Below are 21,988 nucleotides of genomic sequence, written 5' to 3'. Positions count from 1 at the left end.
TTTATCAGGTCAATGCACCTTAATACATTTTTTTCCTCAGTCCTAAAGTCTGGGCCTGACTTTTAAAGGAGGGTATCAACAGAGTTCTGCATCTTGTTGAATGCGTTACCCCGTGGAGATGCAAAGAGCACGTCAGATGTCAAACGGTGAGCATGTTTTTTCTGACTCTTGGTGCCTGCTAATATTCTCAATTACCCAATACACAACCAGCTAGACCACAATTTGGTGCAGCGCATAAAGGTGGCCAGGGAACCCAGAAAAGCTAAGGCCATCATTTTGGTTGCACAGTTCAGTTCCGTGATAACTAGAGTAGGAAACTGGGTTGTTAGCTAAGAGGGGTGGAGGTCCCACTCAAAAATAAGCACAATACATGTCAGGGCCAACCACAAAATCACTAAATTAACCTCATTTTTAAATCTCTGTTGCTTGGCACCAAATTAGTCTGGCTTCACTTAGATGAACTGTGTAAAGTATTTATGCAGCACCAAAACACTAATAAAGTGAAAACACACAAAAAAAACAATTTAGAACAATAGAGTTAATTTTAATAAATAAAATGACACCCAAATGACAAAAAAATCAAAGAGTTAAACCTTGAGTTATGATTTTTTAATGATTGAAGTAAACTATGAACCAAAAAGCACAAAGTACCAATTGTAGTTATCTGGTTGCACTGGGCCGGGTCAAAGTCACAAGTTCAGGCTGAGCGAGATTGAGCACAGGTCATATACAGGGTCCAGGTTCATCCCGCTGAACATTTGACCTTCTTTAAGTACACTCGGCAAGCTGCAGCAGCGCTTCACATTGGCGATCAATGTGAGGAGATCAGTGTTTTTCATGAGGAGCAAGTCAGGCATTGCAGATCGTCGTTGTTTGGCGCAAAGAGTCAGCCATCACTGGAGCTTCGTGTTGCCAGTCTATGCAGACTATCGCCATTGGTACTGGATCTCGGAGCTGACATGAAGAGCAGGTAGTTACTAGAGATTCCCATTGATGTGCATTTTGGGCAGTCGCTGGGTGACATGAGGAGTCTGTTTGTGATCGTGAAGAGCTCAGAAATCCCTGGAACTTCACATGGAGCTAAGGGCTTGCGATTTTGAGGCAGGAGGAATACAACCTGAGGCCAGCCAAGGTTCCAGGACCTTGAGGGATGCCTCATGGGGATCAGGACTCACTCCAGCAGAGGACAGCCGCAGGGCTCAGGCGGCTCCAGGCACGTCCTGCTGATGCTGGTCAGCCGGCAGTTACCAGGAGGCCCCTGGAAGCTTGTTGTGTTCTTCAGACAGCAGGGCAGTCCTTCTTCTGAATCTTTCACAGGTTCTAGATTGTTCTTATGAGAGGTTCTGAAAGTGCCACATGAATCCCCAGGATCAGCCTGGTGGTGGGGAATGCCTCCTTTGTCTAACCTTCCCACTTTCCTGGGTTTGGCTCCAAACTGTCCAGGGTAAGAAAGGGCAAGCAGGCCTAGTTGTGAGTTTCATTTGTCAGTGGCCAGGCAGGCAGCCCTTAGAAGTAAAGAAACACATGGGCAAGCCTTGTGGCTAGCCATCTGAAGTTTAAGAAGGACTGAGTACAACCCCTAGGACATCCAACTCAGGAGAGCAACACCATGCCCCAAGCCCAAGGTCCTTTTGCTCTTATGTCTCGAAGGAATACACAAAACACCACAGGAGAGCCATTTGCAGTCATGTGACCATGGACAGTGACAGAAAGGAGCATTCACTTTAGGCTGAAAAATTACAACTTTCTAAAAGTGGCATTTTCTGAATAGTAACTTAAAATATGAATTTACAGTTAAAGAGGATTTTTAAATTACAATTCATATGAGTGAAAAATGCATTTCTCTATCTTTTCCCAAACTGAAGATATTACTTATTAAGTGTAATAAGGTACAGTGTCAGTCTGTAATATAGCCATACAACAGAGAAACATGACTTTAGCAGCTTTATTCCTATCAGGACATGTAAAGCTCAAGTGCACATGTTCTACTTTTTAAATACCACGCACCTTGCCCTAAGAGCCTTCAGGGCCTACCATGTGGTGACTTATTAGGATTAACAAGCATTGGCAAAGCAATAGGTTTCACCTTTGTTTTTTCTTTTGTATTCTAACTTACTAACTGAATTATAAATATTAGAAAAAGGTTACAGTAATGTTTGTTTTAAATTTGATAAACCGTTAATAAATGCAAATGTGACGATGTATGCTGAATTAATATCCAAGGGTTCCAAACTTGTAATTTGTACCTTACTTAATATGCATTGTATTAGAGTATAGTAATGTGTAGTTAGTAGAATGCCACGGCACCTGCTGCACCATTCAAATCATGACCCTAGTGCCTGCAAGATAACTGCACTCATGACTGCCTGCTTAGTAGTAAAATATAGCAATATTTGGTGCTTAGGGGAGTTCTGACAACTTTTGGCTCCTGTGTCACTGCACCTGCTGCACCATTCAAATCATGGCCCTAGTGCCTGCAAGATAACTCCACTTGTGGCTGCCGATTTAGTAGTAAAATATAGCAATATTTGGTGTTTGTAGGGGTTCATAGAGTTTTTGGTCCTGTTGTCACTGCACCTGCTGCCCCACTGGAATCATATCTCTAATGCCTGCTAGATAGCTACATTTGTGACTTCCAATTTAGTAGCAAAATATATCTGTATTTGGTGTTTAGAGGAGTTCTGACAACCTTTGGCCCGGTGCACCTGCTACACAATTCAAATCTTGGCCCTAGTGCCTGCAAGATAACTGCTCTTATCACTGGCAGTTTAGATGTAAAATATAGCAATAATCATTGATTAGTGAGGTGCCTAGAGCTTTTGGTCCCGGTGCCACTGTTCCTGCTGAATCATTCAAATGATCACCACAGGGCCTGCTAGATAACTGCACTTATGACTGCCTGTTTGGTAATAAAATTTAGCAACAATCTGTGTTTAATGGGGTCCCTGGAGCTTTTGGCCCCGTTGCCACTGCACCTGCTGCACCATTCAAATCATTCCTCCTTTAACTGAAAGGTAGCTCCAATTGTGACTGTCGGTTTAGTAGTAAAATACAGCAATTGTAGGCATTTAGAGGAGTTCTGACAACTTTTGGGCCCGGCACCACTGCACCTGCTGCATCATTCAAATAACGTCACTAGTGCCTACAAGATAACTACAACTATGATAGCCTGTTTAGTGGTAACATAAAGCAATATTTGGTGTTTTGCGGGGTTCGTAGAGCTTTGGGCCCCAGTGTAACTGCACCTGCTGCACCATTAAAATGACCCAACTGCACTTGTAACTGCCTGTTTAATAGTAATATTTAGCAATAATCTGTGTTTAGAGGTGTTCTGACATAATTAAAACTATGATCTTAGTACCTGCACGATAACTGCACTTGTGACTGCCTGTTTATTAGTGAAATATAGCAATGCTTGGTGTTTAGAGGAGTTCTGACAACTTTTGGGCCTGGTGCCACTGCACCTGCTCACTATTCAAATCATGACCCTAGTGCCTGCAAGATAACTGCATTTGTGACTACCTGTTTAGTAGTAAGGTATAGCAATATTTGGTGTTAAGAAGGGGTCCAAGAGCTTTTTGTCCTGGTGTCACTGCACATGCTGCACCATTTGAATCATATCCCTGGTGCCTGCTGGATAACTACACTTGTGACTGCCTGTTTATTAGTAAACTATAGCAGTGTTTGGGATTTAAGAGGCGTTCTGACAACTTTTTGCACCAGTGCCACTGCACCGTCTGCATCATTCAAATCATGACCCTAGTGCCTGCAAGATAACTGCACTGTTTAGTTGTAAAATATAGAAGAAAATCAATGCTTAGTCTGGTGCCTAGAGATTGTAATCCTGGTGCCATGGCACCTGCTGCTGCACCATTCAAATCATGACCCTAGTGCCTGCTAGATAGCTATCATTATGAGTGCCTGTTTAGTAGTAAAATTTAGCAATACTCAGTGTTTAGAGGGGTCCCTAGAGCTTTTGGCCCCTGTGCCACTGCACCTCCTGCACCATTGAAATTATGACCTTTTAAATTGCATGGTAACTGCAATTGTGGTTGCCTATTATTTGTAAAATATAGCAATCTCAGGTGCTTAGAAGAGTTCTGACAATGGGCCTGATGTCACTGCACCTGCTGCACCACACAAATTCTGCCCTTAGTGCTTGCAAGATAACTGCACCTGTGGCAGCTTGTTTAGTAGTTAAATATAGCAACATTTGGTGTTTGGAGGGGGTTCCTGGAGGTTTGGGCCCCGGTGTCTCTGCAGCTGCTGCACCATTAAAATCATGACCCTAGTGCTTGCAAACTAACCGCACTTGTGACAGCCTGTTAAGTAGTAACATTTAGCAATAATCTGTGTTTAGAGGGGTTCTGACACCTTGTGGCTCCGGTGCCACTGCACCTGGTGCACAATTAAAATCATGACTTTAGTGACTGCAAGATAACTGCGCTTGCAACCTCCTGTTTAGTAGATAATGTTAGTAATAATTTGTGTGTGGTTCCTAGAGCTTTCTGTCACGGTGCCACTCCACGTTCTGCACCACTCAAATCATGGCCCAAATGCCTACAAGGTAACTGCACTTTTGACTATCTGTTTAGTACTACAATATAGCAATATTTGGTGTTTAGGGAAGTTCTGACAACTGTTGGTCCTGGTGCCACTGCACCTGCTGCACCATTGAAATCATGACACTAGTACCTGCAAGATAAATGCACCTGTGACTACCAGTTAAATAGTAAAATGTACCAATAATCTGTTTTTAGAGGGATTCGGACACCTTGTGCCCCGGTGCCACTGCACCTGCTGCCGAAATTAAAATTATGACCTTAGTGCCTGCAAGATAACTGTACTTGTGACCTTTGGTTTAGTATACATTTTTTGTAATAATTTGTGTGCAGTTCCTAGAGTTTTTGGCCACGGTGCCACTGCACCTGCTGCACCATTCATATCAGGACCCAAATGCCTGCAAGGTAACTGCACTTGTGATTGCCTGTGTAAAAGTAAAGTATAGCAATATTTGGTGTTAAGAGGAGTTCTGACAACTTTTGGTCCTGGTGCCACTTCACTAAATCTGTATTTAGTGGGGTCCTTTGAGCTTTTGACCCTGTTGCCACTGCACCCGCTGCACCATTCAAATCATGTCCCTTTTAACTGCAAGGTAACTGCAATTATGACTGCCTGTTTAGAAGTAAAATACAGCAATATTAGGTGTTTAGAGGAGTTCTGACAACTTTTGGGCTTTTGATTTTGCTGGCTTTAGGACTCTGGACACTTTACCATTGCTGACCAGCGATAAAGTGCAAGTGCTCCCTCTGTAAGTTGTATTGGTAATTGTTTTCTCCAGGACTGGCACATTTGATTTAGTAGTAAGTCCCTAGTAAAGTGCACTATGTGTGTCCAGGGCCTGCAAATCAAATGCTACTAGTGAGCATGCAGTACGGATTGTGCCACCCACATGAGTAGCCCTGTAAACATGTCTCAGACCTGCCACTGCAGTGTCTGTTTGTGCAGTTTTGAACTGCTAATTCGACCTGGCCAATGCACCCACTTGCCAGGTCCAAACCTTCTCTTTTACTACATGTAAGTCACCCCTAAGGGATGCCTAAAGCAGACCCATGGGCAGAGTGTATTGTATTTAAAAGGTAGGACTTGTACTGGTGTGCTTTACATGTCCTGATAGTGAAAGTCTGCTAAATTTGTTTTCACTATTGCAAGGTCTATCCCTCCCATGGGCTAACATGGGGATTGCCTTGAAATATATTTTAAGTGTACTTTCCCATTGGGAGCAGATACAGATGTGGAGCTTGGTATCTCTGAACTCACAATTTAAAAATACATCTTTTGGTGAAGTTGGTATTCAGATTGTAGGTTTGAAAATGCCACTTTTAGAAAGTGGGCATTTTCTTGCTTAACCCTTTTGTTCCTCTGTTTGTCTGCTGGAATACAGGTCTGGGTCAAGATGACAGCTGGGCTGTTTGTGAATTCACTCTAGACAGTCACACAAAGGGAGCTGGTGTGTGCCCTGCATATCCTGATGGGTCTTCCTGTGCTAGAGTGGAGGGAGAAGCTGACACTTGCACCTCAATAGGGCTGTGCCTGTCCTTACACAAAGCAATCTCCAACTCCCTGGAGTGTGTCTGGGGCTGGGACGGGGAGAGGCAGGGTCTTGGGCACTACAAAAAAATTCCTTTGAAGTTTGCCTACTTCAAAGGCAGAAATGAGAATAAGTATTGGGCCTCTGAGACCACAACTTCAGAACACTTCTGGATTGAGGACATTATGCCAGGGAGAAGAGCTGGTTGCTGTGGAAGGAACTGCCAGTCTGCCTGCTGCTTTGATGTGCTGGACTGCTGCGTGCTGTGTCTGCCCTGGGAGTGGAAGGACTGGTCCCTGCTTTCAGCATCCTGCTTTCCAAGGATCGCTAAGAGCTGAACTAAGCTTGCCTCCGTTTAAGAAGTCTCAGGGACATCAAAGACTTTGTCTGCCAGTGCCTAGGCTTTTCTGCTGAGAGTCCTGACTTGCTAAGTGGTGCCAAATCCAGTCTCTGAGCCCTTGGAAGTGGAAGCTGGTGACTTGAGGAAAAATCCATACACCCGGCCACTGCAGCAGAAAAATCGACGCAGACCCGTACCGTGGCTGAAAAAACGATGCAGCGCCTGTCTCATGGCTGTGGATTTGACACATCTCCTGCTTCAGCGCAGATTCATCTTTGCCATGTGTCTGGATTTTCCATGCATCACCTCTGGGCGTTATTTTCTTCATCGACGCTGCACTGCAGTCAGGATTCCACACATTGCCTTTCCTGTGAGGGAAAGAATTGACGCATCGCCAACCCGGCAGGAAAAGAATCGACACATCGCCCATCCGGCGGGAAAAGAATCAACACATTGCTTGCTTTTCTGACACATCACCGCCTTTGCAGCCCACAATGTCTTTGTTTTTGAAGCATCCAAGGTACTGTGTGTTATAAGGATACAACCATTGATTCTGCAAGATTAAAACTCTTTTTATACCTTAAAAAGTGATATCTCTACTTGTGTATGTTGGATTTTTGTTGTTTTGATCTTGTTTAACTCAGGTAAATATTTGCTATTTTTCCAAATGGGTGTTCGGTGCTTTTGTGGTGTTTTCACTGTGTTAGTGTGTGTGTGTGTGTGTGTGTGTGTGTGTACAAATACTGTACACATTGCCTCTGAGATAAGCTTGACAGCTTGAGCCAAGCTACCAAGGGGGTGAGCAGGGGTTATCTTAGGTGTGTGACTCCCTTATCCTGACTTGAGTGAGGGTCCCTTCTTGGACAGTGTGCAAACTGACTGCCAACTAGAGACTCCATTTCTAACAGGTAGCCAGTGGAAGCACACTACCAAGTAACCAAAAACCAGAGAGTGTACTTTGGCCACTCTCCATGTGATGGCAAAAGCAGAACAAAGGGCAGAAGAAAAGCGGAAGAGCAGTAGGTGACCTGCTAGTCAATAACAATCAATTAAATTCAAGCGACATTGGAGCGACGTTTACATGAACAAATGGGAAGTTTACATAAGTAAGGGGTGAAGTAGGGGTAGGTTCTAAGTCCCTATAAAGATTTTTTCTTTTTAGAAACAAAAGACTTTGCAGTCAACCGCTGTGCAGGTGAAACCTAAAAAGGAATGTTTACGCCAGACAAAAGGCTTAGTTTGCCAGGTTGAAATGGTAGTTTAAAACTGCACTACAGGCTGCAGTGGCAGGCCTGATGCATGTTTTCCAGTGCTACTTCAGTGGGTGGCAAAATGAGAGCTGCAGCCCACTAGCAGCATTTATTTTACAGGCCCTGGGTACACGTAGCATCATTTACCAGGGAAATGCAAGTAAACTAAATGTACCAATAAGGTGAAGCCCACTTTTGCCATGTTTAAAGGGAGGGCACATGCAATTCAACACTGGTGAGCAGGGGAAAAGTGCATAGAGTTCAAAATGTCAAACAAAAGGGTTCAGCAAATGAAAGCAAAACTTCAAGGGTGGCCCGGCAGAGAGGGTCAAGTCCAACAACCAGTATTCTGTAACACTTACAATGTCCCTGACTGCTAAGATATTGGAAAAATCTCATAATACTAAGACTGAATGTATATCTCTTCCTTAAAGTTTAGCCATGTGGGTTGTTGCTGGTCTTCGGCTCTCTTACCAGACCTGGATGCAGGACATGGGTTTACAGATAGCACCGCATCCCTTTGTTTATGTGAGAACAAGAGGTTGTGCCCTTTTCCACTTTTTGTACCGGTTTTGCATCTTGAATGCCACTGCTCAAACTAATAGTGTATTCTGAGCCAGAGCCCATTACAGCTCCTCATTGCTAGGAGAGCAACATGGGAAGATGCAGAGGAGAAGGTTACACTGAGGTAGGGAGATAGTTACTCAGAACACAAGTGTGGCCTCCGCATGCGATAAGGAAAAGCGGTTTCAAGGAAGCAATCCGAGGAAAAGCGCAGGCCAATTGTCATGCAAAGGACAGAGGCAAAGTGGAAGGGACATCTCCATTGTGCACAGTCATGCACCTGGCCTACAAACTGATTGCATCAATTACCCTGGGCAAGTGAAATATACACTCCTAAATCACAAACACAAAACACACAACTTCAGTAAATTTCCAGCAAATGAGGAAGGAAAAGGGCCCCACGTTCCACACATTTCCTACACATGAGAAAAGCAATGGACCCAATTACAAGAATAGGGTTGATCTTTCAATGGCGAGAGTCACCCCACAGGAGTTTATTTCTGTTCCCTGGACTATTAAATGCTATCCCCTTTGCCAGGCGCCACATAGCTTGGAATTGGTGACTGGGGGTCAGTTGCCATTCTCAGTCGGGGGATACACTTTTGGAGTGAAACCCAACTCAGGTGACCAACAATAAGTTAAAATGTAGAGCATCTCCAGTGGATATGAAGGACGGTCAGATTCACTGGTGAACAAGCCAAGATTCACTGGTGGACAGACAGGGCTTGTCCGTAAAGACGACGAGGAAGGGCAGCATAGCACTCTCCTGCCCTGCAGAGTACTTTCACCCCACATCACCAGGCCACATAAGCGATGAGTGCGCTCATTTTTAGCTGACACATTTTCATCCCATTGGGAACTACATTTTTAAGTAACCAAGGAAATTAGCCTACATCAGACAGTAGCCCCGTTTTACTTACCTGAGAAAACACATTTTCGAAGGAGCAAAAAAAAAAACTCTCTTGAAAGGCACCTTTCACAGAAGGCAAGGAAAGTGAAAAAGAATACTGCTGTCTGAAGGAAAGAATCATGAATAACATGAGCTGGTGTTTCAAGATCCTGCTCTGAGAAGTGAAAAAAAAGATCTTCAATGACTCCTCTGAAGCTGAACAACCTAGAATGGTGCAAGCCCTACCGGCGGTAGAAAATGTTTTAAACCTACAGGTCTGTAGCACTGGAACTAGGGATTCAGGACGTGCTTCAGCACCCGCAAAAAACCTACTGGTCTGGGGACTATCAAAACAGAGTTATATGTGAGTTAGATTATTAGCACAAAGATGTATTTGACTTTCACTCTACATTCTAGTTACTATTAAATATTTATCTGAGTTAGGGCCTGATTTAGATCTCGATGGAATACTCTGTTACAAACGTGATGGATATCCTGTCCACCATATTTCGATCTCCATAGGATATAATGGGATCAAACTACGGCGTCTGGATATTCGTCACATTTGTGACCGAGTATTCCCCTCCGCAAACTCTAAATCAGGACCTCAGTCTTTATTGTTAAGAGAGGAACTGCAATCAATTGGTGTTATCATTACCAGACCTTAGTCCGTGGAGTAAAAAGAGCAGAGGTCTGAGCTAGTGTACTTTAATTACAAACAGAGTTCTGAGGGGCTATGGGTACCATCAGAGCCAGTCCTTTAGGCGACATCAGCCTTGGTTAACAGCACAGCTCTGGCTGATTGTTGGTTTTATTATCAGGAAGATATCTGAGGAAGTAAAGTAATTTTCTGAACAAATCTCTGCGTGTGAGCCAAATGCACAGTTATGGCTGACTGTGGGTAATATTAAGAATAAATCAACTTTCGAGAATTAAAGTAAAAAACAGTAGCACTGATATCCATTTTCTTTATCCTTTCATGTATAAGATAAACAGAAAGAAATTTTAAAACAATACTCGCTGTGCCTCTTCATAGAATATGCCAGCCTTCGGTATAACCATAAGTACTTACATGTCACAAGTATGTCTTTTGAGATTTATTCTTCAATTACAAACACAATGCTGCATTTTCGGAAAAAGCGTGACATTTACTGCACAAAATAATGAGGCCATATTCTGTGACTCAGTGATATCTGTGATTCATCTGGTCCAAATGTTCATAGGGCCATTGTCCACCACACATTATCTTTGGGCCTTATTCCATGGCACGGTGGTACCTGGGGCAGCTTTATCCCACTGCAAAGTGATACTGTGGCCATAATTTCTACTAAGCATGCAATATTCTGGTGACATCATTGCTCCACTATATTCTGCAAGGCAAGTCTCAATCATTTTATAAGAAACCTCAATTTCACCAATGGCTTGTATTTCTCGTGTAGACATAGCATCATATTGAAGACTTTGTAGCAGCTGGAATGGAATGTCATAATTTTCTATAATTTATTAGTGCAATAGATCTGCAGACTGTGCTCACTGTACCCCGTACATTTCAAATTATAGTTACATATTTGCAATAGGAGCCCAAACTGCATCTTTTGGAACCAATTTTTGTTGTAAAAAAATACTAAACTTGCCCGCCTCCTTCCAGAGACTCACAAAAGCACAAATTCAAGCTTAAATATTTTTTCGTTTGCTAAACTGCACATTTTGTAACTAGAGGATTTTTCGATCTCTTCCTGATTTTGAAAACCTGACACTACTGTCTAGCTCCGCCCCTCTGAACAGTATTCTAGTGCACCTGCAGCAGGTACCCTGTAGAGGGCTCTTAAATCAAAAAAACACTATTCTATGTTTTTTCTTTTTGGAAAAAAATACAGCGTCTGGAAATTATTCTAAAATCATAAACCGTTTTGCAGGAGAAACTCAGGCTCAGACACAAATATTCCAGGACCAGAAAGTGAGGGGAATGTTTTGAAAGTTTAATATTTCATTTATTGTACATTTTCAGTGAACTGATTCGCTCAAAACATCAGAAACACAGCACTTGGAAACAAAACCAAGACGCACACATTACAAAACTAAAGGACACTTTAGAAAAGGAGGAATGTACGAAGGGATTTCAGTACTCGAAGAAGGTCCCCCTCTCTTTGAGAAACAATTGTATTCATGGGATGCCTGAGATGTGAGGGCCAGAAGGGGCTGTGACACGGAGAAGGGGCTCCCAACGTGGAATGGTGTTGGGATAACATCGGCCTAGAGAAGTGAGGTATTGGAATATGTTCCAAATACACTTTAGAGATCCCTGGAACAACTCTTTCACTGGTTCTTGCTTGTGTCCTGAAATCTTGCCTTCTCTCTTCTGTTTGGATCTGGGCGAGATCAATGTGACCAGTGGCCCAAGTATGGGCATCGCCAGCTCAGCTGGACGGAGTGGGCACAAGAGTCTATATCGGGCTGAGCACATCAGTCTACCATGGTTCACCTTGAACCATGCTCTGATGGTCAAGGCTTGCTCTCTCACTCATCACTATAAATGAACGAATTTACATGTTTCTGCCACCAGATTGTGTGATGGTTATTAACCACCTCTATAGGACCCATCAGTTGCCTTTTCCATTATCCCCACACAGCTTAGTGCCAGAGGCGCAAATTGGATTTCCTTTGCTAGAAGTTGCCTGAGTTGAAATGGCCAAACTAGCTTTGAGTAGGGGAATGGCAGAAGCGAGAAGTTGGGAGGGATACTGAAGTGAAATTAATAATGGATCGTGGCAAACCATGCACTGATTGGTTCCATGGAGGGATATAGACGATCGGCACATCCTTAGACATTGGAGACACTAGGGATTGTACAGATTTGGATGGTTGCTGGAAGTTCACCTGGATGCCTCAATAGATCTCCCATGAACCATTGATTAGTCACCACAGGCACAGGTAAACTGCCCTTGTATCCAGCCCTCTCTAATGGAACCTGATCTCAGTCTTCAGTAAAGTTTGTTACAATCATCTTTTCTCTACTCTGGGTCTGTGTACATTTATGTCTGACTTCTTTCTTACTGACAACCTCTAGCATTCTGGTTATATCCAGTTCGTGCCTTTTTGTAAGGGATTGTGCTTTGCAATATATAGTTTAATGACCACTGTCTTTGTGCTAGTGCACCCTGTGCTCTTTCTGGAATTTCAAGTCATATAATAAGTTTGCATCAAATGTAAAACCTCGCGTAGGCATGGATTATCTACTGAATCTCTCAGAGAGCTCAGGGTACCATGAGTGATGTGTTTATGAACCCTTCACCACTTCCCGCGGGAAATGTTCAGAGCTGCATTTCTCTCAAATTATGGGACCAGGATATGGAGAAGGAGCTCACTCCATCTAAAAGGGGAACCAGGTCACGATAGGAAAGGAATGTGCTACTAAGAGAAGGAATCTCCTTTGAGGTATTTGGGAACTAGGCGACTCGACAATTGACTGTGATACAGGAGTTAGATCCCGTCGTCCCCTGAAGAGGCATGACCTGGTCAGGAGTCAAGAGAGATGCCGGCAAGGCGGGGACTGTAATACAGACAGGTGGTGCCTCCTCTAGCAAGCATTTCAGAAAGCAGAGACGCAAGGGCATGATTCCTCACTGTACTGAGGATGTAACGTAACATCCTGAGCTGCCGATTTCAGAGCTGAGGACGCTAGGTTTGCATCTCGGTGTCGGCGTCTGGCTCAACTTCCTGTGATTCTGGGCAAATCGCTTAATCTCCTTGTGCCTACAATTTAGCGCCTTGAGACACTCACTGGTGATTTGCCGCGCTTTACAAATGCTGGATTTACTAGAAGAGAGGTCTCAGCCATCCTGCAGCATTAAGCAGGCATCCCTAGGGTGAAGTTCCCCTTTACTGCAGAGTCAACCATTAACAGCTCTTACGCTGGTAATTCTAGGATGGCCGAAACTGATTAAAATACAGCCTCGCGCTTAGAAATACTCCATACACCTCTCAGCCATCTCCCTGCTAAAGAGCCAGTCCCAGTTCGGTGACCTAGAAATGGTCAACTTGTTAAAAGGGCAATCTCGGAATGTACTTGTATTGTCGCCGTTCCCATATGGCAGTGTACAGACTGGTCCACATATGGCAGTGTTCTTCTTAGAGGAATTCTCGGTTAACATCAGACATCAGGTGCATCTGCGAAGTCAGAACTTTTGTACACCCGCGAAGGATAGCTTTCTAGGAATAGGTGAGTAAAAAGACCATTTGACCCCACTGACGTGTGGTAAATCGTGCACGTCATTCAAATATCTGCACAGTGGTGATAGAGCTAGGGTTTCTTCCAACCACACGTCCTCCCCATCTCTTGTACACAACCTACACCTATCTCATTTTCCTCATCTACCTCAACAACCAAAAAGGTGCAGAGTGGCCACTATCTTATCATCGGTTACTGCTTTCAAAATGTCTGCCGAATCCCACCTATGGGCCTTGTGAATTCAAAATGGTTGCCAGAAATGCCTCCTTTCTCCTGATCATGGCTGCTCTTTACTTTAAGTCTCGTGGTCTAACAGTCGTTGTGTTGTCAAGATGTGGGAAAGTGCAAAGCTCTTCTGAGAGGCTGAGGGGGGCACTGAGAAAGAAAATCAGTTATAAAAAAAGGGAAAAAAACTACATTTCATGATAAGGCGCATAAGAATCACAACAACTGGAAGAAAAGACAGGAAGGAAGGTGCGCAGGGCTGGATAGGAAGTGGCGTCACAGGAGAGGGAGGAACATCGTACCAACGAAGGGAGGTTCCAGCAGGAGAGTTGCACGAGTTTTCAAGTGAAAAAGTAGACTGCAGGCCAAGCAAAGACAGAAAAGAGAAGGATAGAGAGGAATAAAAAAAACTTTACAAACATGACTAACATCCCTATTTTTCACCCACCCGGCACCTTCACTAACCCACGCGGGAGGGGCGGGCAATCTTTCTCAGCTATGATGGCCCACCTGGCGGCCTTTCCGATCCATACTTAAGTGGGCAATCTTTCCCACCCATATCCCCCTCCTTACATGCATTCTCCGACATGTTCCACCCACCAAGCCCCCCTTTTGACACACACACGAGGGGAGGCAATCTTTCTCACTCAAAGTCAGCCACAGTCTCACATGGGAGGGAGCTTTCTCTTTGCTTAATTTGTTGAAAATTAAGTACCGGGGCCCTTCTCAGGAGACCAGGGCAGCCTGTACCACCCAATGCTCCTGCCAGCACTGTCACTGAGAGCACCAACACAACTACTAGCCATCACACCCTACAAGTGTGACAATTCAGAATATTACAGGCCACCCAAAGCTTTTAGAATGGTGTGGAATAGTCTGAAATGTTATGTTTAATGTACATTTTTGATGTAAATTTTTAATGTACATTAAATGATCAAGCACTGTGATTATCCTCATCCCAACATTAGACAGAGTGGACTGATATTAGTGCCGATGCTGAGAATTATGTGCCCGCGCTGAGCACTGGAAACCACCAGCTCAAATTAAACACTGCTTTGGAGCCCAGCAAAGCTCCTGCTTTGCCAGACTGAGATGGGCTGCCTCACCACTAGGGGCCCAAGTCCCACAATTTCCTAATGTACCATCTCAGCCACTGAATATAATTATCCACAAGTTCGAAAATGGTTATAATTGAGCATGGAATACTGCTTTCAATGACTTTTAGAATATATCTGCTTTGGAGAACTATATCACAGAAAATAGAGGCCTGCTGTACAAATGGCAATGCATATACCAGTCAGTGTGTGCCCTGCCCTGCATTTTAAGTGGGCGATTGATGGGGCTGCTTTAAAAAAAATGTCAACATAGAGAGGAATCATGCAGTGGACACCTGAGCCACTGTCTGCAGCCCACCACCACCATTGGAAACATGCTCATGACTACTTGAGGGTCACTGCAGGCGGCTGCCTTAGGTCCTCACAGCAAGACTCCACAAGGGGGTGCACCTTGGCAATAAATCACATAAGAAATTGATTTGTTGCTAAGTGAATGGGAGCGTCTGGCACCAAAATGCAATTTGCCTCCAAAAATCTTCGTAACTAAATTAGTTACAAAGAACATAGGCTATGACTCCCCAAAGTTTCTCCCAGACTTAAGACTTTTTAAGGCTGGTATAAATTGCAAATATAACTGATAAGATTTAACTTCCGCATAAGTGTTTCATGACCATCTTGTCCTTTCTTTGTGGTACCTGTCGTATCCATGAGTCAGCGCCATATTAAATGGTCTTTTCCTTTTTAATAATTAATGTGACAACCATATTAGCTTTTGATTTTGCTTCTATCATGTCTTTGGGTCTCCTTTACATCACCTTAATAATTCTCATACCTCTCATGCCAACACAGCACTCCCATCATTTACAAACTTGACCTGCAATCCTATCACCCCAAAGCGCCCCCTGGTTTACACTCAATGGGGCTCTCGACACCACTCTATCCTCAGAACTCTTTCTGGCTTATGCTGAACGGTGCTGTGTTTACCAACATACAACATCCTGTATCCCAGCCAGGAGGCTGGGTGCCTCCATCCTCACCACACAGATCCCTCTTCTCTCATAGGATAGCTCCACCATTGAAACTCAAGCGTGCTACATCCACTCCCACCTCCAAACAGAAGACCCTGATGTAGGGTGCGCATACATGTCTCTCACCAAGGAGAGGTGGTAGACACCCTCAAAGCCCAGAATGCCTTACACTGTTCCCTGCCACTGCCACGCCGGACCTCATAGCATCCCACATGGATGGTGTGTGCACCTGTAGAAATCCCACCTTCCCAACATAGCTCCAACTTTCAATACAGAACCCATGTCTCAGACTGAAAAAGTTCCCTCTGCCTTCCCAAGTTAGCTTCACCTTTCAATCCAGAACCCATGTCTTAGACTGAAGGGTGTTACTTTCCCTCTCACTTCCACACAAGTACGGGCCTGTGCCCCACAAGAGGGTTGGTGTCTCCATCATTCTCATCATAGTAACGCCCCTTTCCCAGCTTAGCTCCGCCTTCCAATCCAGAACCCATGTCTTGTTGCTCCTGGGAACCGGTCATACTCACTGATGATGATGATAAGCACTATGGCACAGATAGCTCCCAGCATGATCATCATCTGTAAGAGAACAAAGATTCTCAGAGATTGTTGGACTAACCAAAAGGCAAGAAGCAAGTAACAGGTCAGTTCCTCCAGGAATAAAACGGTGAGCTTCCAATACCCAAGGATAGACTTCAAGCCGCAGATGCTCACCGCAAAACAACCCCAGGAGCAACTGCTAAGGATCAAACTAGCATCCGAGAAGCTGTAACAAGAACCCACCTTGGTCCCCAGCCTCTCCTTCTAAGCTCCAGGACACGCAGGTGCAAAGCAGGGCTCCAAGCATGTACTGGGGAAGACACAGTCCACCTGCAACAAAGTCACACCCCCTACAACTATTGCCAAAAGGGGCGTTTTTGGACACACCTAGTCCATGTCTTTCAGAAGCTGTGCACAGAAGCAGCACTCCCCAGCACAATGACAAACAAACTCCAGTGCCCAAAACGCACACTTCAGCACTGTTCCATGTGCCTTTTAGTCCTTGCAGCTAGTCAAGTAAAATATATCTCCAGGTTTTATGTTGTCTTTTAGTTGCAGGTCTTTGGAAATCACTTTGTCTGCCAGCATTTATCTCCCGCTCAGTTAGTGCAGGACCCTTCCCAGGTCACAGTTCTAGCCCCCTCTCCAGCTCGGCCACAGCAGAGGGATAATGGCTACCTGCAGACATGTGGAGCCACAGGAAGGGTACACATCATCACACAAATGTTCTTAATAGAGGCTTTTGAAGACAAAATAGTGGCACAACACTAACACAAAATTGACAGCAAATGAAATAGTTAATTAATTGTATTTTATCTAGGGTGTGTAGAAAGTGCTATTGATTCAGAATGAGCTGCCGGAGGCAGGGCCGGTTACAATCCCATAGCCCATAGCGACAAAGTAATTCTCAGCACTTGATTTTCTTTCATCTGTTTAACCCTATGCGCGGCTTAAGCCTCGACGTCATGTGTGGGACGTGGCCTACGGTATTCTGTCACCTCCACATCCACCAGAACTTTAACCAACATGCAGGACACAGTGTTTGTGCGTTAACTCTTGCAGCAATAGTTGTAGTCTGATATCAGGTTTGAACGCTGCAGCACTGAGGAAGCCAGAAGGGGAGGCAGGAGAGATCCTGTTGCTTGTTGGTTACTAATTTCTCTGCAGGAAGGCCAAGGTGTGGTAAACCTGTGGGGCTGTGCCTGTGAGGTACATCCACCTGGATGCAGAACAATATACCTCGGAGGGGCTGTCAGATAAGAGACGTTCAGGTGACTAGAAGCAGCCACTGAGTGACCAGGAGGAGCTATCTGGGAAGGATTACCTACCAGCGAGTGGAACCGACTAAGGTGTCGCTGCACGTAACTGAGCAGGCTTTGCCTACCAAATGCTGAAAGTGGCCAAGGTGGGCATGTGAGGAGATGCTGGGCAGGACACACCTACCAGAGATGGGAAGTGGCAGAAGTGTAGATGTCTGACAGGGATGGGAGGTGTCTTAGCTGTGGACAGCCTGGGCTGTCAGACAAGACATCCCTGCCAGAGATGGAAGCAGCAGAGGTGTGTACAAGAAGAAGTGACACCCCTGGCAGAAGTGGTTGTAATCGGAATGTGGGGCATAGGGTTCAGGATGGCACAAAGCAGATGAAGCCTCCAGGGCACAGCCTAGGTCCTCACCTTGCAGTTCTTCCACCAGTATTTCCTTTTGAGTTTGCCAGCGCTGCTTTCGAATTGGGAAGCCCCCGCCTGCAGTGCGTCGGCCCGGTCATCCAACTCCGACAGCTTCTGGTCCCTCTCTAGCACCTTGTCCACATTTACCCTCAAAATGTCCACCACCTGTGGAGGAAGCAGAGGATGAGAGAATCAAAAGAGAAATGGATGGAAGTGAGCGAGGGCGACGGGAGAAGGTAGACGGTGAGCCCTGAAGAAAGATGGATGAATACTGAAAAGAAGAAAAGGACACCAATAATGCGCACTGCTCAGAGGATTAAAAAGGGACAAAAGAGTAAGAAGGAAATCAGAGGCAGACAGGGTTTGTTGTTCTGTAGAATGTCTCATTGCACTGTGACCCGCCCATCGTGCCTATATTTTGTGTGCTGTGTCTGACCTGCATCTTTCCTGACCATTTGACTCGAATCTTCAGCCCAATGGAGGCTGCTCCACATGCTTTCTGTGATGGCTTCTGCTAACAGACATCTAGACTGTACTGGCCTGTGGCCACATGTAAACTGTATCATCACCTCTAATCAAGGGTTCTTCCTGTCTCCTCTCACCTGGCCATGGGGTAGCTGATGCTTGATGGCAGTTAAAAACTGACAGACAGGACTTATGTATTTTGCCTGCTCACTCTTGTGGCAAAATCGGATCAGTCTTTAATGCCCACAGTCCTTATGGGGTCTCCCATTAAATGTAATCCTGCTCTGGGCTTGCCAGAACCTGCACCCCTAGAGAGCATCTTTTACCACCCTGAATAGATTTTCTCTTTGTGGACTTTTGTTTCTAACACACAAACCCCAAAGCCTGCCAAGCAACAAGGCACATGCACTGGTCACCTGGCTGGGCGCAGCACTTCATGTGGATTTTAGGAGAATCAGGGAATCTGCCTATCTACAGGAATCTCGGCAAAGGAGCATCTGTGTTGTGTGGGCTATTTGCAAATCCCAAATAACTTGATGCCACCTGTCTGTACTCGGAGGAAGACTTTGGAAAATACATGTTTGTTCCTATTGGCTCCATCTGAATTGCACAGGTGGCCTCCACCAGGAAGGGAACTTGTTTCTCTGCCATTATCCACAATGTATGATATATACTGACATTCCTCTGTCAGTATTTCAGCCCCACCAATTAGTTTGGAATTAGTTTAGAAAAATCTCTACGGGCCTGTATTTAGACAATTGTCACCCAGTTCAGGCTCCTGTGTTTACGAGCCTCCCCAGGATAAGACTAAGTCTAGAACAGTAGAACCAACCAGGATCTGTATAGTTTGAGGAAAAAGAAGTGGTTGACTGCTCTGCCTTCCAAAAGCCTCTCCCTGACTTTGTATATTGGGCCTGAGGTTTGCTAACACACCTGCTCTGAAGACCTACTGGAGAATTAAATGCCTGCCCCAGATCAGAGAAGCATCTGCCCAGTGAACCCAAAACCAATATACTAACAATGAGCACAGAGGTCTACAGAGGACCCTACAGCAGAGTATGGGTCTGACTTAGATCTTGGCGGAGGGGAATACTCCATCACAAACGTGGCAGATATCCCACCCGCCGTATTACAATACCATTATATCCTATGGAGATCGTAATATGCCAAGATCCGCCAAGATCTAAATCAGGCGCTATGTCTTTTTAGTGACTAGCTCAATGCTCAGGCTCCTAGAACACCCACCTCTTTTCAATTTTAAAAACTGAGCTTGTATGTTTGTGGTGTGTGTGTTGTTTGGATAATGAAAATATCACTCCTGAGGTTTCACTTCTTCTCTCCCAATAAAGGGCAATCACTGGGCTTCTCTGGGCCTTTGCATCCTCTGTTCCTCTGCACACAGAAGAGGTTTATTTTACAATTACACCGGCAGTTACAAGTGCACTTATATTGCAGGTACTAGGTTCATGATTTAAATGGTGCAGCAGATGCAGTGGCTGCAGGGTCAAAAGTTGTAATAACTCCTCTAAACACCAAATATTGCAATATTTTACTGCTAAACAGGCAGTCATGAGTTATCTTGCAGGTACAAGGGTCATGGTTTGAATGGTGCAGCAGGTGCAGTGGCACCTTGGTCAAAAGTTGTCATAACTCCTTTAAACACCAAATATTGCAATATTGTGCTACTAAACAGGCAGTCACAAGTGCAGTTGTCTTGCCAGCACTAAAGACAGGATTTAAATTGTGCAGCAGGTGCAGTGGCACCGGGGCCACAAGGTGTCAGAACCCCTCTAAACACCGATTATTGCTGAATTATACTATTAAACAGGCAGTCACAGGTGTAGTTACCTTGCAGGCATTAGGTGCATGATTTTAGTGGTGCAGCAGGTGCAGTGACACCAGGATTTAAAGCTCTAGAAACCTTTCTAAACACCAAATATTGCTATATATTACTACTAAACAGGCAGTCACTAGTGCAGTTGCCAGGCAGGCAATAGAGTCATGATTTGAATGGTGCAGCTATATATTACTACTAAACAGGCAGTCACTAGTGCAGTTGCCAGGCAGGCAATAGAGTCATGGTTTGAATGGTGCAGCAGGTACAGAGGTACCAGAGCCAAAAGTTGTCATAACTCCTCTAAGCACCAAATATTGCACTATTTTACTACTAAACAAGTGAAGTTCTCTTGCAGGCACTAGGGTCATGGTTTTCATGTTGCAGCAGGTGCAGTGGCACCGGTGCCACAAGGTGTCAGAACCCCTCTAAACACTGATTATTGCTAAATATTACTACTTAAAAGGCAGTCACAAGCGCAGCTAACTTGCAGGCACTAGGGTCATGATTTTAGTGTTGCAGCAGGTGCAGTGACACCAGGGCCAAAGGCTCTAGGGACTTCTCTAAACACCAAATATTGCTTTATATTACTACTAAACAGGCATTCACAAGTGCAGATACCATGCAGGCAATAGAGTCATGATTTGAATGGTGCAGCAGGTGCAGTGGCACCAGTGCCAAAAGTTGTCATAACTCCTCTAAGCACCAACTATTGCAATATTTTACTGCTAAGCAGACAGTCACATGTGCCGTTATCTTGCAGGCACCAGGGTCATGATTTGAATAGTACAGCAGGTGCAGTGGCACCAAGCCCAACATTTCCCAGAACTCCTCTAGACACCAAATATTGTTCTATTTTACTTCTAAACAGGCAGTCACAATTGCAGTTACCTTGCAGTTAAAGAGTCATGATTTGAATGGTGCAGCGGGTGCAGTGGCACTTTATAAACTACACATTACTATACTCTAATACAATGCCATATTAAATAAGGTACCAATTACAATTTTAGACCCCTGGGATATTAATTCAACATACATCACAACATAAACAATTATTAATGGTTTATCAAATTTAAAATAAACCTTATCCTAATATTTATTATCCTGTTAGTAAGAGAGCATGCAAAAGAAAAAACAAAACTCGAAAGCTATTGGCTTTGCCAGTGCTTGTTATTAATGTGCAATTTATGGGCAAAGATGTCATGAAATTAATGATCTGACTTATTAGACATGGTCTGGTTCATGGAGACTTCTTTAAAAACAAAAACTGCCTTGACACCTTCTTGGCGGGCTTCCATCCTGAGACTGGAATTGAGTCAACATAACTGGTGATAATGGATGATTGGTGAGATGCTGTTGGTGCCCATAGTGCCAGCCAGGGGCGGCTTTAGGGTGGTGTGACCGGGGCTGCTGCCGTGGGTGCTGACCTGGAGTGAGGGCACTGACCTGGGGTGATCTGCATTTTCTGTGGCTCGCGGAGTGGACTAATAAAGTCAGCTCTTACCAGTGCTTTAAAACAAATGAAATGTATGTGAGAGAAATGAGGGGCACTTTTTCTAGGTGGTAGTGAGGATGTCAGAGGAAAAGGTCTGTGGGGTGAGCATGCCACCCAAAAATATTTTTGTAACACCAGGCGCCACCCATGCTAAAGCCAGCCCTGGTGCCAGCAGACTGATCTCTCTTGATTGCACATCATCAACAGTGCAATAATTCTCTGCTGTATTTCTGCCACTATGTCCATAGTGCTATCTTATAGTGCAACTCTTGACAGCCCCCTCGATTTCGCCTTCCAGGGATCACTTGTGAAGCACCCC

At 44.6% G+C, this 21,988-nt stretch overlaps 1 protein-coding gene across 1 annotated transcript in view; it reads right to left on the bottom strand.

Annotated features, from left to right (window-relative positions):
* Positions 1-11,092: 11,092 nt before the first annotated feature.
* The window catches only part of VAMP1 (vesicle associated membrane protein 1), a 72,986-nt gene continuing 62,090 nt past the window's right edge, over positions 11,093-21,988 (bottom strand). The window contains exons 3-5 of the mRNA XM_069243114.1: positions 17,882-18,040; positions 16,195-16,246; positions 11,093-13,945 (exon numbers count right to left, since the gene is read on the bottom strand). Of these exons, the coding sequence (XP_069099215.1) occupies positions 13,929-13,945; positions 16,195-16,246; positions 17,882-18,040 (228 nt within the window). The 3' untranslated portion in view covers positions 11,093-13,928. The remainder of the gene's footprint in view (positions 13,946-16,194; positions 16,247-17,881; positions 18,041-21,988) is intronic.

This window comes from Pleurodeles waltl, chromosome 7 (genome assembly GCF_031143425.1).
Source record: "Pleurodeles waltl isolate 20211129_DDA chromosome 7, aPleWal1.hap1.20221129, whole genome shotgun sequence".
Taxonomy (NCBI): Eukaryota; Metazoa; Chordata; class Amphibia; order Caudata; family Salamandridae; genus Pleurodeles; species Pleurodeles waltl.
This window is presented reverse-complemented; position numbering and strand designations above follow the sequence as displayed.